This window comes from Rosa chinensis, chromosome 3, assembly GCF_002994745.2.
Source record: "Rosa chinensis cultivar Old Blush chromosome 3, RchiOBHm-V2, whole genome shotgun sequence".
Taxonomy (NCBI): Eukaryota; Viridiplantae; Streptophyta; class Magnoliopsida; order Rosales; family Rosaceae; genus Rosa; species Rosa chinensis.
The window spans coordinates 14,991,568-15,005,505 of NC_037090.1; the positions used below are offsets into that span (position 1 = coordinate 14,991,568).

A 13,938-nucleotide genomic window follows, 5' to 3' on the forward strand; every position below is an offset into this window, starting at 1 on the left:
TATGGATTGGACAACTGATTACTGGGCTTTTGATATTTCATTTTTTACCATTTTCTTTTACAATAACCAGTGTATTTATTGGACAAATCTTCATGGTTGCTTCTATCACCCTCTTCTTCGTGTGATCACCCACTTAAAATTCTAATGCTCATTTGATTTATCGACTTATTTAGCAGGAGTACTTTGTTTCTTGGTATGCTTTTGGTAGATGAGCTACCAACAATACAGCGAACTATTAGACAATAGTATACAACAATAAAAAATTGTCACTTTCTCTCGAAGGGGGAAAAAAAAAAATTAGTGTGATCAATCGATCCATGCACCCATGATCGATCAACTTAGGATGGTAGTGAGATGGACTGGGGTTAAGAATGCTATATATATTGCTGCTACCATTCCAATCTGAATGAATAAAATAGAACCCGTTGATTATTCAGACACCGAATAAATTGAGAAGATAAACTATCTATATATTAATTTGGCAACTTCTCTGTTGTTTATGCAAGAAAAATTGCTACTATCGAAATATTGACTCTTTTCTTTTCCTTTTTAGGTTGCCGAACTCTATCTAATTCATATAAACAATACTATTCATTTTCAGGTCAATTTACTGACTCTTTTTTTTTCATTCCAAAAAAAAAAAAAGCAATACATAAATTCCAAATTTAGGTACAAGATTTTATTTTCTTGTCTGATTAAGCTTGTACGTTGTGGCTAGACTCACCAAAAGTCGTTCGCTCTTTGTTGCTTCTTAGAAGTTCTTATTTAAGCAAGAAAATAGGTCTCAGCAAGAATATTCCCTTCCAAACAGGAAAGTTTGGAAGATGTTGAGTATGTATTAAGTATTAACAACGTTATATTATAATGTAGATATTTTAACAATTAGAACCCACAACATACAGTAGATTGGGGGTATTAACAATTTACCACATCACGGAGGCCGGCATTGTTCCAATCAAGGACCGGATTGAAGGATTAAAAGGGTTAAGGACCGGATAATCCTTCAAAGGAAAAAGGGGTTACTTAACAGTAGCTTCGTGTTATGTGAATCAGTCTAAGGAGCTGTGCACGTCTTTACCCGTGCTTGTGAATTTCAAATCATCTTCTTAATCTTGATAGAATACTGGTCTTCCTAGAACATTCGATTGACAAGTAGCTTATTATACCATTCTATAGATGATCTTAATTTTTTGTTTTCTTGTATCTTGGGATAAGTTCAATTTTTTTATAATTAACAAAATAAAATAAGACTACAAATATTGCGCTGTCAATGAACATATATCGTCTAATTTTTTATTTAATTATAATAAAAAAGAAACATGAATTACTTTATCACACTCTTAATAACCAACAAATATTAAGCTACTTTCATACGTTGGAGAGATTGTTTCTTATTTTGTATCTAAAAACAGCAAGAGTAACCTACCGTCATTGCATTTTTAAACAATGATTACACTATCATATCCCTAATAAAAGAATTAAATTTAATCTTAAACGCAAAAATATGCCAAAACAAATTAATTGCACTCAAGTAAAGACTAAACCAATTTATTACACGTTCTAAATTCTAAATAGATACAACCAAACAATGATTGAGACAACTTTTCAAAACCCTATAGCCGTCGCTAGCGGCTGTCAGCCATGGAAGACTTCATTGCTTCTTTCTCAATAATCACCTTGGCACTTAAGCATATAAGTATATAATGTGTCTCAGCCCAGCAGTCGTCTCCTTCTACAGTTTGATTAGGTTTGAAACCTTGTCTCGATGGTGGTTGTTGGACCTGATTCGTTGCAGGTGAGCAAGAAAGGTTTTGCTTTCGGTTATGGGACCCTTTTCTTCTTTGGGATCCGCATACCTTTACTTGGTGGTGGTGCAACTTCTAGCCGGTTGCTTCACACTTGGTTATGGTTTTAGCTTGAGTGGATTGGATCTGATTTTAGTTAGATTGGATCTAAAGACCTTGGTGTTGAATCCGAATAGGGGATGAATACTCTTGTCAGATTATGTTGTGGCAGTCAGTGGCACGATGCTAGTGTTAGTGTGTGGCGGCGAAGTCATGGCTCAACTTGAAACCTGTCTGAGGGAGATGGCAGAGAAGAAGGGTGGCGGCGCTACAAGTCTGCTTCCCCACATTGAATTATGGGTTTCAAGGGTTTAGGTGCCTATAGTACTTGGGCCGCTCAGTGTCCTTAGGAGGCCCAAGAGTACAAATGACTTTTGGGCTCTATCACGGGCCCATTATTTCTCTAATTTATGGGTTTGGGCTGAAGGCCCATCTATTGGCTAGTATTGTAAGTTTGGTTTTCAATCTATGCTAGTGGGAGCTCTTCTATGAGACTTTGTAAATGTGCTTATCTCCATTGTACCACAGTTACGTGTTTGGCGCATGTAGACAAGTAGCCTAGATTGCCTACAAGGCGAAGTGTCTTTTGTTTTAGTATAGACTACTCGGTGCTCATATTGTTTTATTAGAGTAGTCGTTTATGTACTATTCTAATCCATGTTTAGGGTCATAATTAATGCTATAAATCATTCAGTTCAAAAACAAAAAAAACATTAACATTTTTTTTAACTATTAATGTCACTACTTACCAATTGATCCTTTTTTTTTCTTTCTTTCTTTGAAATGCCATTCGATCCCTATTTGCCACTCTTGAGTCTTGAGCAATGGTAGTTAATCCCTTATTACAAAATGCATCCACTTGTAGGGCTGGGCATTTAAGCCCGAAAACTCGTAAACCCGGACCGGCTTGTCAAAGCCCCACCCGTACGGGCCGAGTCCTATTTTTTTTCTTTTTTCAAAACGGTTCGGGCCAGGCCATGACTTGCAAACAAACGGTTAGGGCCGGGCCTTGACTTTCAAAGTTGAGAAGGCCCGTCCGACTCGTTTTACCTGAAATAGACACTTGTTTATATATCATTAGCCATATGATAAGGCTCAAAACCCTTATCATAGGGTCGAACTCACTGGATTATTCAATTAGGGTATTCAGTTATTCACTCTTCAACTCCAAAGGGTCCTCGATATTGTCCTTGGGCCCTTGGTTCACACATCTTCTTCTTCAGTCTTCAGCCGCTGCAACCCTAATTGAGCCACCTCCGCCTTATCAGAGTTCCGACCGTCGAGACTGTGCTGCTCTCCCTCCCCGGATAGCAGAGACTGCTCTCTTTCTCCGATTGGCGAGACTAACTTCTTCTTCTTCTTCTTCTTCTTCTTTAGTCTTCAGCCGCTGTAACCCTAATTGAGCCACCTCCACCTTATCTGATTTTCGGTGGCCGAGACTGCGTTGCTCTCTCTCCCTGGCTCGCCGAGATTGCTCTCTCTCTCCGAATGCCGAGACTAACTTCATCTGCTCTTGCTGGGACTAACATCATCTGTTCATCATCCATCGATTTTTTTTATTTTTTTCACGGCAAGCCTTCAACACAAACAGTATCCCTCTTTCTCGCGGTAACTAACTTCACCATCCATCGATTTTTTCAACCATTGCTAAGATCTGAAGCTCACCAATTCCGGATCTGAACCATTGTTGAATCGTATGCTTTAAAATTTCGATTTTTAGTAACTGCAAATGTGCTTGTGGTTTTCTGGTGACTACAATAGCATGGTTTGTGCAATGTTCTAGTGCTTGTGCTGGAAACATTAACTGAAAATGTGCTTGTAATTGTGAAATCTAATCAAAGTAAAGTGGTGTTCTTGTGAAACAGGTATTTGAGCCCGGAAGCCCAGACCAAAATGAAACGGGCCAGTCCCTGTTGGTGTCAAAACGGGCTTCAGACCCGAACTGTAAAAAACTAGCCTGGCTAGGGCCCAGTAAAATTTTAGCTGGACCCGGGCCGTGCCCAGCCCTATCCACTTGTGTCATTATTATGTGAAGTTTGTGATATTATTTCAATATACTTTGAAAAGTTGTGAGGAGTGTATGAATAAAAGTTTCTTAAACTTATTTTTTTACAAAAAAAAAAATCAATAATTTATTGATAATTTCACCATTTGGTTTTGTTTCAATACATAGGTCATTCAACAATCTTATACTAGAGACACCCTAGAACTCTGCTAGGGCCTGTGGAAGTAGCACGACTCTTGGAGTCGTGATATAAACCTGCTCCATTCGATCATAAAGATATTGACTCAAGCCTCGGTCTCTGTGTATTGGCTATTACAGTTCTTGATGGTAGAGCGGCTTTTGAAAAGAGGTTTGGCGCTGGTGTGGCCGTGTCGGCTAGCCAAAGGATTTTTGGAACTACAAAGGAGGGCGGTGGCGGTTGTTCAGTGGAGTTAGATCTGGGTAGAAGGTTGGGTAGAAGGTTGCAAAGTGTGGATCCAATCTTACTCCGGCTGCATCATCCAACTCCGACGCAAATGCTACTTATTTGTGGGTTGGCGTTTAGTGGAGCTTTCGTTGGTTTTAGGGAAAACGGTGGTCTCTAGCGTCAGAAAAGTGGGCGAGGTGGTGCAAGTTACAAATCATCGAGTGGTGGTGAAGTGCGGGTCGGTCAAATTCTTTTTCAGATTCTCTCTCAGCTTGTTCTGGCTTATCAGTGTCATAGGATGGTCTAGTGACAAAGAAAATTTAGCGGTGGTGAGATGCAATAGGGTAGCTGCTAGATTGCCGCAGCTTTTCTGAGGAGCTGACACTAGTTTGGTTAGATCGACTTCGGCTACTAGGCAACTCCCCCTTCAGCTTGGGCTAGGATTTGTATTTTAGATTTGGGCCTGGGCCTTTTAGGGTAGGTTAGAGCAGTTTGGGTTTACCAACTCTTGGTTCCAGATTTGGGATCCCGGTTAATTTTTTTTATAAAATTTGGGATCTAGAACGCTTTCTGTTTTGGTACCTAATCTCTTATTTTTATTGGGATCCAGGAACTGCAAGGATTATTGGGCTTAGGTTGTCAGCGAGTCTACTGATGGATTCTACAAAAAAAAAAATTATTGTTAGTTTCTTATTAGTTTACTCCCCCTCTGAGCTTCACTGAATAGATGGAGTGGTATTTCTTGTAGTGGTGTCTCTTTCTGACAGCCCCACTGTGGCGGGGATCAATGTATAATATTGTTTTTTTTTCCATATTGAAAAAAAATGACTGACTTCCTTCTAATAATTTTTATTTTATTTTTTAACAAGATCACACAGTTTCTCAAAAACTTCCTAGGCCTAGAGACTAATCTTTGCCGGGGGGATCATGTCAGAACACTTCCTCCCCCTAGTCACCAAGAATAGATTGAGATTTAACTTCAATCAGTGTCAGTGAAATTAGAACCCGGGTGTGGGGGTTCCACACCTGAAGGCTCTTACCAACTCGACCGCATGTGGTTGTAAAAAAAAAAAAAAAAAGTTTATAAAATGAAATGTAATTTTCTCTTTGTCAAAAACTTTAAAAACAACTAATAAGAGCTTTTTTGTCAACTAGAATAATAGTAGTTTCCAAAATGGAAAGAATACCAATAGGCAACGACGTAAGTCTATAACTAAAATAACGTAACTCGAGTTAGTCTTATAGTCTGCCTTGCCATAGTTTTATGATAAGAATAAAGCCACAAGTACATGAACTGCTGCACCACATTAGTATCACTATTCGTCGACACAAAGTATTGTTTTTTTTCAAATTAATTTCTAAACTAACATGTCTTTTAAGTCTTGAAAAGTATGAAATGTAATTATAAGGCTCCACCAAAACTTTGGGAGAACCTATTTACCATGCAGATTCTTAGATCCTTTTCCTCCCGGTAAATATATATTTCTTAACCACATAGTACCTACTACCTATGCAGTATGCACCCTAGTGAAAATTCTTGTATATAATAGTTACCCCTAGTTGTTGCGAGAGCAACTCTTTGTGACAAAGATTATTTCGTAATGCATGCATTAATTCTAAATTCTTTATTGAATATGGTTGAGTAGACTCTCCGGCCAAAACCAAATACAAGATCAAGTTGGCTTAAAATTTAACTGTTAATTAATTATAAATATTATATATAATATACATGAAGCATATTTTGCACAAAATTATAGTTGTTGTGTATATTTGATATATTCTAGAGAATTTCAAGGCGTATGATAATTGCTGTGGCGGCCAAATAGTTAGAAACAATGCTTGTAGCTTTTTCACAAGTTTTATAATGTGAAATGGGAAATTAGGGAAATAAAATACCATTGACACCAAGCAAATCAAATTTTTAGCTACGTAAAACAAGCACGATATTTTATAGGGAGGAATACACATGCGATATTTGGTCAGGTTGAAAACAACAGTTTGGTACTTGAATGTACACGCTAGCTAGCTCTAAAATTCTTCAAATGCCTCTGGCTCTGTTGAAAAACTGGGAAGAAGATCACTGAAATTACTATATAAAAAATGGAGGATTTGTCAATAGGTGTAGGATTGCGAGATTAAATTACTAGTTGAAAAGGAAGAGTTGCATTTTTTATATCATCTCATATGGAAATGAGGTTTAGCGGGAGACTGGGTAATCAGCCAATGGCACTGGACCAGATAATTATGGCACTGGATGAGATCATTAGCCGTCAACTTCACAATTACCAGGTCAGTCAATCCTAAACACAAGTTTCTTGATTTTGCAGGTCATCAAGTTCCCACTCATCACGCTGCCCCGTTTTCCAAGCAAAGTTTTTGTTCACTTTTAGCCTTTTAGGTCCCTTCTGATTTTGATCCTTCCAATTAATTTTGATATCGTTTATTTTCAAGTTCAGTTACAGCCGACGGGTTCATATTCGTATTAACCCAAACTGATTTGTATGAGTATGTCTGAATTCTGTCTTATCCACATACATATTGAGTTAATTTCATGATTCGAACCATTAGCTTTTAATTTAAACAAAAAACATATATAGTTCTAATTGTATCAAACAAAACAATGATTAGGATAGAAATAAACATTCTCATGACTAACCTTTGACTTGTTTTATGCAATGGCATGATTGCTTGAACTCCATTTTAATTGATTTGTTGTGGTGATGAGTTTTAAAGGGTATTTGATCTTGAAAATAACTAGTTTGAATTATGAAGCTACAACGCGCAATGAATCTAAAGGGCAGAATATTTTTCTTCACCTTTTTGCACAGTTTTCACTGTTACTGAGTCAGTGAGACATTGAATATGGTCTAAGCTTTAGTTTGATCAGGCGGCTTTTGAAATTTCAGCCTCAACCTTTGTTTGGTTTCATGCTTGCACATTTTATTTTGTGATATGTGATATGGTCATAAAGACGTCACTGTGGGGATTTCCGTTTGATTTTTTTAGTATATCAAACTTCAAAGCCTCAAGCTTTAACCTGAAACATGGTCTATAACAATTTTGAGTTGAGCATTAGTGTTATGTATTTTTTAGATTAACATTAATGTGAGATAAGCGAATAATACATATTAATATACCCCCATTACGTATGTAGATACAAAACATTCAGCATCAAAATTTGCAAATGAGAATCTAGTATTTTGAATTCATAACCCCATTATCAAGGTAGAAAAGAATGAAGAAAACAATATAATTTATTAATGTATTATACTAACTAAAATTATTAAGACAAATATATGAGGATCTGTTCCTTGGGGCTAGGCCTGGCAACGTGCGGGTATAGTGCGGGTTCTTAACGGCTGACCCGGTAAGAACCGGTTAGCTTAATGGGTTTTGCAGGCCAAACCCAGCGGGTTTGTGGGTTTTCCGTTGGAACCCGTTAAGACCCGTAAGCATTTTTTTTTTTAAACTTTTTATCAAAGCAAATAAAACCAATTAATGACTGTATATAACCCCTCATTTGCCATTTTCTCTATATGAACTTTTTTGGTTTTCTATTTTGAAATTTTTTATTTTCTATCTTTTTAGATTTTTTTTCCTTTTCTTTTTTGACAAAAAATAATTCACAAATCACAATTATACAACTATCCAACGGTCGGACCCTCACAGATCACCTAGAGGATCATCTTTACCGATTTAAACGAAGATCCAACGGTCGGATCACCTAGAGGATCATCTTTACAGATTTATATGATGATCCAACGGTCAGATCCTCACGGATCACCTAGATGATCATCTTTACTGATTTATACTATGATCCAACGGTTAGATCCTCATGGATCACCTAGATGATCATCTTTACCGATTTATAAGATGATCCAACGGTTAGATCCTCATGGATCACCTAGATGATCATCTTTACCGATTTATACTATGATCCAACGGTCAAATCCTCACGGATCGCCCTTAGGTTCATCCTTTCAAAATTATACTAAGATCCAACGGTCAGATCGTCCCGGATCGCCCTTAGAATCATCCTCACAAAATTATATGACGATCCAACGGTCAGATCCTCACGGATAGCCTTTTGAATCATCTTTGCACAATTATATGAAGATCCAACGGTTAGATCGTCCCAGATCGCCTTTAGAATCATCCTCACAAAATTATACGACGATCCAACGGTCGAATCCTTGCGGATCTCCTTTTGAATCGTCTTTTCACAATTATACGAAGATCCAACTGTTGGATCCTCATGGGGAATAAGAAAAATTATAAAAATGCCCTGGTTGAAAAAAAAGAAAAAAAGAAAGGGAACCCATATGGGTGATGGGAAATGGGTTTTTGGAATGGATTTTGAGTTAACGGGTTTAGCCCGCAAAACCCGTTAATTTGCTGGTTTTTTTGGTGTGGGCTTTTTTTAGTTCGGATTAATAAACGAGCGGGTTTGTACGGGTTTTTAACGTGCGGGTATAATGCGGGTTTGCGGGTTACGGGTTTCAATGCCAAGCTTACTTGGAGCATATGCTCAAGTGGAGTAACTCCAAATTTGAAATAATGGAGACTAGCAATACCTACGCCATTCTTATACGTCCAAATACATCCTGGACTAGCTACAAACATTACCTAGTCAGCATTCTGTGTCCTTTAATTATCACATGGAAATTGAAAGGAGAACGGTTAAAATATTGACGAGTTATGGTTTCATCTAGAACTGGCCCCCTCTTCCATGGACTTTGCGTGCTCCATCTATAAGGCCACGGTTCTGAAACGGCATTTCTCTTTAAAAAAAACTACAACTTGCGTGGCTATGCATAATTAATTTAAGGATAAATTGCTCACCAGAATCCGATCATGATGTGTTGATATTCACATGGAACCAACTAAACCAAGCTTGCTTCGCAGCAACAGCATTTTCAGAATTTTATAAAAAAAAAAAAAACAGCATTTTCAGAATTTTAATGTTTTTCTCTGTGGAATAAATATTTCTTTATTATATCGATCTGATTTATGATGGTGGACGGTCAAAGATAATCTGCTTAGTCCAATACCAAATTCATAGTATTTTTTAGTACTACAGAACCCCCCATCTCTGATCCATGACTGAATCAGCTCTTCCTTCAAAACTTTCATCTTCCGACCAGTCTTTTTCCTTAACAGGTTAATCCTAGTCAAAGTCTCTGATTCCTCTTACTTCAATTCTTAAATCCCTCCTCATTGAGTACCAAGTCTTCTCCTTTTGGTTCTCTCTGTAAAGACGTACAGTGTATCATATAATACTACTATATATATAACGGGTTTGTATATCCCTTAATGGGTAGAAGTTCATTATAGGCTTAGAATTGCTTAGTGTTACAGCACTAACCAAAACACAAACACCTGGTGGTTGCTTAGCAGTTACTGTGCAGTAACAATTTTGGTAGTAATTAAGCATGGCAACAGCTACAAAGGAACGATCTTTGGAGCAAACGCCGACGTGGGCCGTTGCCGTTGTTTGTTTCTTTTTGGTTTTGGTCTCCATCATCATCGAGCATATCCTTCATTTGATCGGAAAGGTGCGTACGCGGACCTTCACTTGCTCAAAGTACAAGTAATTCTTAGATGGTTTATGAATCTGAAATGGTTTTTGCACTATGCAGTGGTTGGAAAGGAAGAATAAACGAGCTCTCTGTGAAGCACTGGAAAAAATCAAAGCAGGTTTGGAGTGTTATATATAGTCTACCAAGTGTTTGTATTTTGGTCTGAAGAGAAAGTTGATTACATTTATGCATCTGTTTTCTTGTAGAGCTTATGTTATTGGGGTTCCTCTCGCTGCTGCTAACAGTAGGACAAGGGCCCATTTCGGACATTTGCATATCAAAGTCTGTTGGGGCCACTTGGCATCCATGTAGTAAGCAGCAAGAGACAGTCACTGCAGAGGAGGATGGAGAGAGCACTAGTCCAGAATCAGATGATGACAGCGGCCGTAGAAGGCTACTATCGGCGGTTCTCTCGAGTTCCGGTGAGAGTGCCCGACGTGTTTTGGCCGCAGCCGGATATGACAAATGCGGTGCCCAGGTACGTTGAATTGTTCTGCTTGTTGCTACGGATTTAGATAAATAATAAAATAGGATCAAGTAGTCTGTTCTTTAATTGTATAGCATTATACGTAACAATCTTACCGTACTTGGATTGTCCGGCAAAACTATCTTAATAAAAAAAGAGCTTTTTGACTCAAGTATAGAACTATAGATATTCAGATGGAATGAAAAATTCAGGCAAATTTGGATGGTAAATGTAGAGAAGAACCAGCTAGTAAGAAATTTATAGTAATTTTGTGCAGGGAAAAGTTCCGTTTGTGTCATTTTATGGGATTCACCAGCTTCATATACTCATCTTCGTGCTAGCCGTTTCCCACGTGCTTTACTGCATAATAACACTGGTTTTGGGCCGAGCAAAGGTACGTACCAACCGAAATTCCTCCATGTACGTTTTTCTCTCTGTCTCACCGTGTTTCTCAGATTAATTACTTCAAAATTTTTGTCGGATGGTTGCAACTTGCAGATGAGGAGATGGAAAAAATGGGAATTGGAAACCAGGACAGTAGACTACCAGTTCTCACACGGTATGTTTAATCCACACGTAACTTGACCAGCCTCCATCAGCTAATTCTGACCTTCTTTTTTACTATTTACCACTTAATTTACTGTCATTGTTATATGAATCAAAGGGCTCAAGGCAAATTGTGCTTAATTTGTATTGTGCAGACCCAGAAAGATTCAGATTTGCCAGAGACACATCGTTTGGGCGAAGGCACTTGAGCTTTTGGAGCCAGTCAACCATTTTGTTATGGATTGTAAGTACTCAAATGCGCATTATTACAGTCACATAAACTTCATGGATGATGATGATGATGGTCAAGAAGGTACTAATTAATCTTGAACAAAATTGTAGGTTTGCTTCTTCAGACAGTTTGTCAGATCAGTGCCTAAGGTCGATTACCTGACGCTACGCAACGGGTTTATCTTTGTAAGCATTCTCGATCTATGCACTAGGTTTTAGCAGAACATAGATGCCAGTCGGTAAATGTGGTTTAATTTCTGCTTGAAAACGTACTAATGCTGTGTTTCCTTCTGCTGCAGGCACATTTGGCACCTCAGAGTCAAACCAAGTTTGATTTCCAGAAGTACATTAACAGATCACTTGAAGAGGATTTCAAGGTCGTGGTGGGGATCAGGTGCGTCATTCGAACTAATTATTCAAGTTAATGATGAGGAAGTTAGACTAGAATGCTTTCTTTTACCGGAAGAAATATTTACACCAATTTGGAACTTGGAATTGGTGTATATAGCTCATGTGACGTGTATCAAAAGATCTTGCATTATTTTCAAAGTAAACAATCCTAGCCTGACGCTAATTAACTATTTCTTTCACACTTGCAGCCCTCCGATCTGGTTATTCGCTGTATTGTTCCTGCTATCTAACACCCACGGTAAGCCCTCATTTTACTTCTCTTTTATGAATGCAAGGCAGTAATTACCAGATTTTACTTCCTAATCTGCTGCTCAGTAAAGATTTAATTTGATCATCTCCTACAACCCTTCATTTATATCTCACACAATATACTATATATGATTCCATAATAATTCGCATTTTTTTAATTGTGTTTTTGTTTCTATGCAGGCTCACGTTCATATCTCTATCTACCCTTTATTCCACTAGTCGTAAGCAAGCATTAGCACCATCTAATTCATTTTCTTTGAAACATTCCTAGGTCCTACAAAAAGATGGATTTCTAATAATCCATTTCTTTTGCAGATGATCTTATTAGTAGGGACAAAGCTACAGGTTATAATAACCAAGATGGGACTTAAAATTCAAGAGAGGGGAGAAGTGGTTAAGGGGACCCCGCTTGTGGAGCCTGGTGACCATCTCTTCTGGTTCAACAACCCACGTCTTATTCTTCACATCATCCATTTTGTTCTCTTTCAGGTTCGAATATATTCATCCCAACTATACAGTACACTGGAAATTATTCTCATCTCCGGTTGAATAGATCTATGTGTCTATCTTTTTCGTCACATGACCTAGTAGCACATAATGAGAGAAATAAACCATACCAGCTGTCAATTTACTAACACAGCTTTGTTTTCTATGTTTTATCCTCACAGAATGCTTTTCAACTTGCTTTCTTTGCGTGGACTTGGGTAAACTCACATCAAATTGTCACTCTCATTAGCCAAGATGGTTTTACCTTCATCTTGCAAAAATCTCAAAGTTGATCATTTCTCTTCTCTTCTTTTACAGTATGAATTTGGGTTGAAGTCTTGCTTCCATGACAAGTTGGAAGATGTAGTCTTAAGAATAACTATGGGGTTAGTTATTTTTCTAACTTTATAGCTTAATTACAAAGACATTATTGATTATGAAGGACTTTATTTACTGAGTCAATTTATTTATGTGATTTGAGCAGGGTCATCATACAAATACTATGCAGCTATGTAACTCTTCCTCTTTATGCCTTGGTAACACAGGTCAGACTGATTTTTACTCAATACTTTGTTTCTTGCACAGTAAGAAATGTGAACTAAAGAAATTCACACTTTATATGCAGATGGGTTCAACTATGAAGCCTACAATTTTTAATGATAGAGTGGCAAATGCTATAAGGAAGTGGCACCATGCAGCAAAGAAGCATGTAAAACAGAGCAAGCATTCAGTTCCAACCAGTGCACCCGGCACTCCATTACATGGCATGTCCCCTGTTCATCTTCTGCGGCATTATCAATCCGAACAGGACGTGGAAAGTATGCATACATTGCCAAGGATGTCGTACTTTGAAAGTGAAGGTCCAAACGAGTCCCCATCTCGCCACGACAATGATGATGTACCGTGGTCTAACCAGGGTCAGGAGGAAGAGATTAGTGCTCACTATCAACCTAACTCGGTGAACAATCCTCTACCTGGTCATAGTAATCGAATTCAACACGAAATCCAAATTCACACAAGGGATTTCTCATTTGAGAAAAATGCTAGCCGACCAGCTGCAACACAACAATGACCATGAAAGCCTAATAAGCTTTGCAATGGGAGATGGGAGACTGTAAATGATGACAGACTGCAGTATACATTAATAGTTGTAAACTAGGAACGTAAAGCTTGATATTCATTAGAATAAACATTCATTTTATAGGGTTTTTAGCTGGTGTCAATTTCTCATAAAAGAGCAAGTCAAATAACCAACTAAGACGTGCAAATAAACCGTGGATGAGATTCAAGAAAATAAAGTGAAAAAAATGCATGTATAAAGTTTCCCAATCCAAGTTGGGCAGGGTTGTCAACTGGACATGCATATTGATCATAAGCTGCAGTCACACCAGATCACACCTCATGAAGGCAAAGAAAACGTGATCAACAGCTCCAGTCACTCTGTTATAGCTTCTTCTAGAAAATCATAGCAATTATGTTATTCCTTCTAGAATTATGTAAATGATTCTCTCCGAATCTTTAGGAATTAAGTTACAGATATTATATATATATATATATATATATATAAATATACGATCAGTTGTAACAAATTTTTAATGGAATGAAAACTATCTCTTTTCAATTCTCTCTGGTTTTCTTCAATACAAACATATTTTCTTACTGTTATTATTATTATTATTATTATTTGAGTAAAAACCACAAAGCTTTATTGAATT

General features: G+C 37.6%; 1 protein-coding gene across 2 annotated transcripts; it reads left to right on the forward strand.

Moving 5' to 3' along the window:
- The first annotated feature begins 9,483 nt into the window (after positions 1-9,483).
- Positions 9,484-13,495, forward strand: LOC112191387 (MLO-like protein 6). Of its 2 annotated transcripts, XM_024330732.2 has the most exons (15): positions 9,484-9,810; positions 9,895-9,952; positions 10,041-10,312; positions 10,578-10,694; positions 10,799-10,859; positions 11,002-11,090; positions 11,189-11,263; positions 11,377-11,471; positions 11,677-11,726; positions 11,918-11,958; positions 12,053-12,226; positions 12,406-12,441; positions 12,542-12,609; positions 12,708-12,768; positions 12,849-13,495. In XM_024330732.2, the coding sequence occupies exons 1-15, from the start codon at positions 9,688-9,690 to the stop codon at positions 13,293-13,295; spliced, it is 1,767 nt and encodes a 588-aa protein (XP_024186500.1). In that variant the 5' UTR covers positions 9,484-9,687; the 3' UTR covers positions 13,296-13,495. The 2 variants fall into 2 exon arrangements, with proteins under 2 accessions (XP_024186500.1, XP_024186501.1); XM_024330733.2 differs by lacking the exons at positions 9,484-9,810; positions 9,895-9,952 and having other exon boundaries at positions 10,047-10,312; positions 10,565-10,694.
- The last annotated feature ends 443 nt before the right edge of the window (positions 13,496-13,938 follow it).

What these genes read in the sequence shown, in the direction of transcription:
- LOC112191387 (XM_024330732.2), top strand. Translation starts at nt 9,688, where the DNA reads ATGGCAACAGCTACAAAGGAACGATCTTTGGAGCAAACGCCGACGTGG. An exon ending in TGGTTTTGGGCCGAGCAAAG is followed by an intron (nt 10,695 to 10,798) that starts GTACGTACCAAC and finishes TGCAACTTGCAG; the next exon opens with ATGAGGAGATGGAAAAAATG. An exon ending in CAACCATTTTGTTATGGATT is followed by an intron (nt 11,091 to 11,188) that starts GTAAGTACTCAA and finishes ACAAAATTGTAG; the next exon opens with GTTTGCTTCTTCAGACAGTT.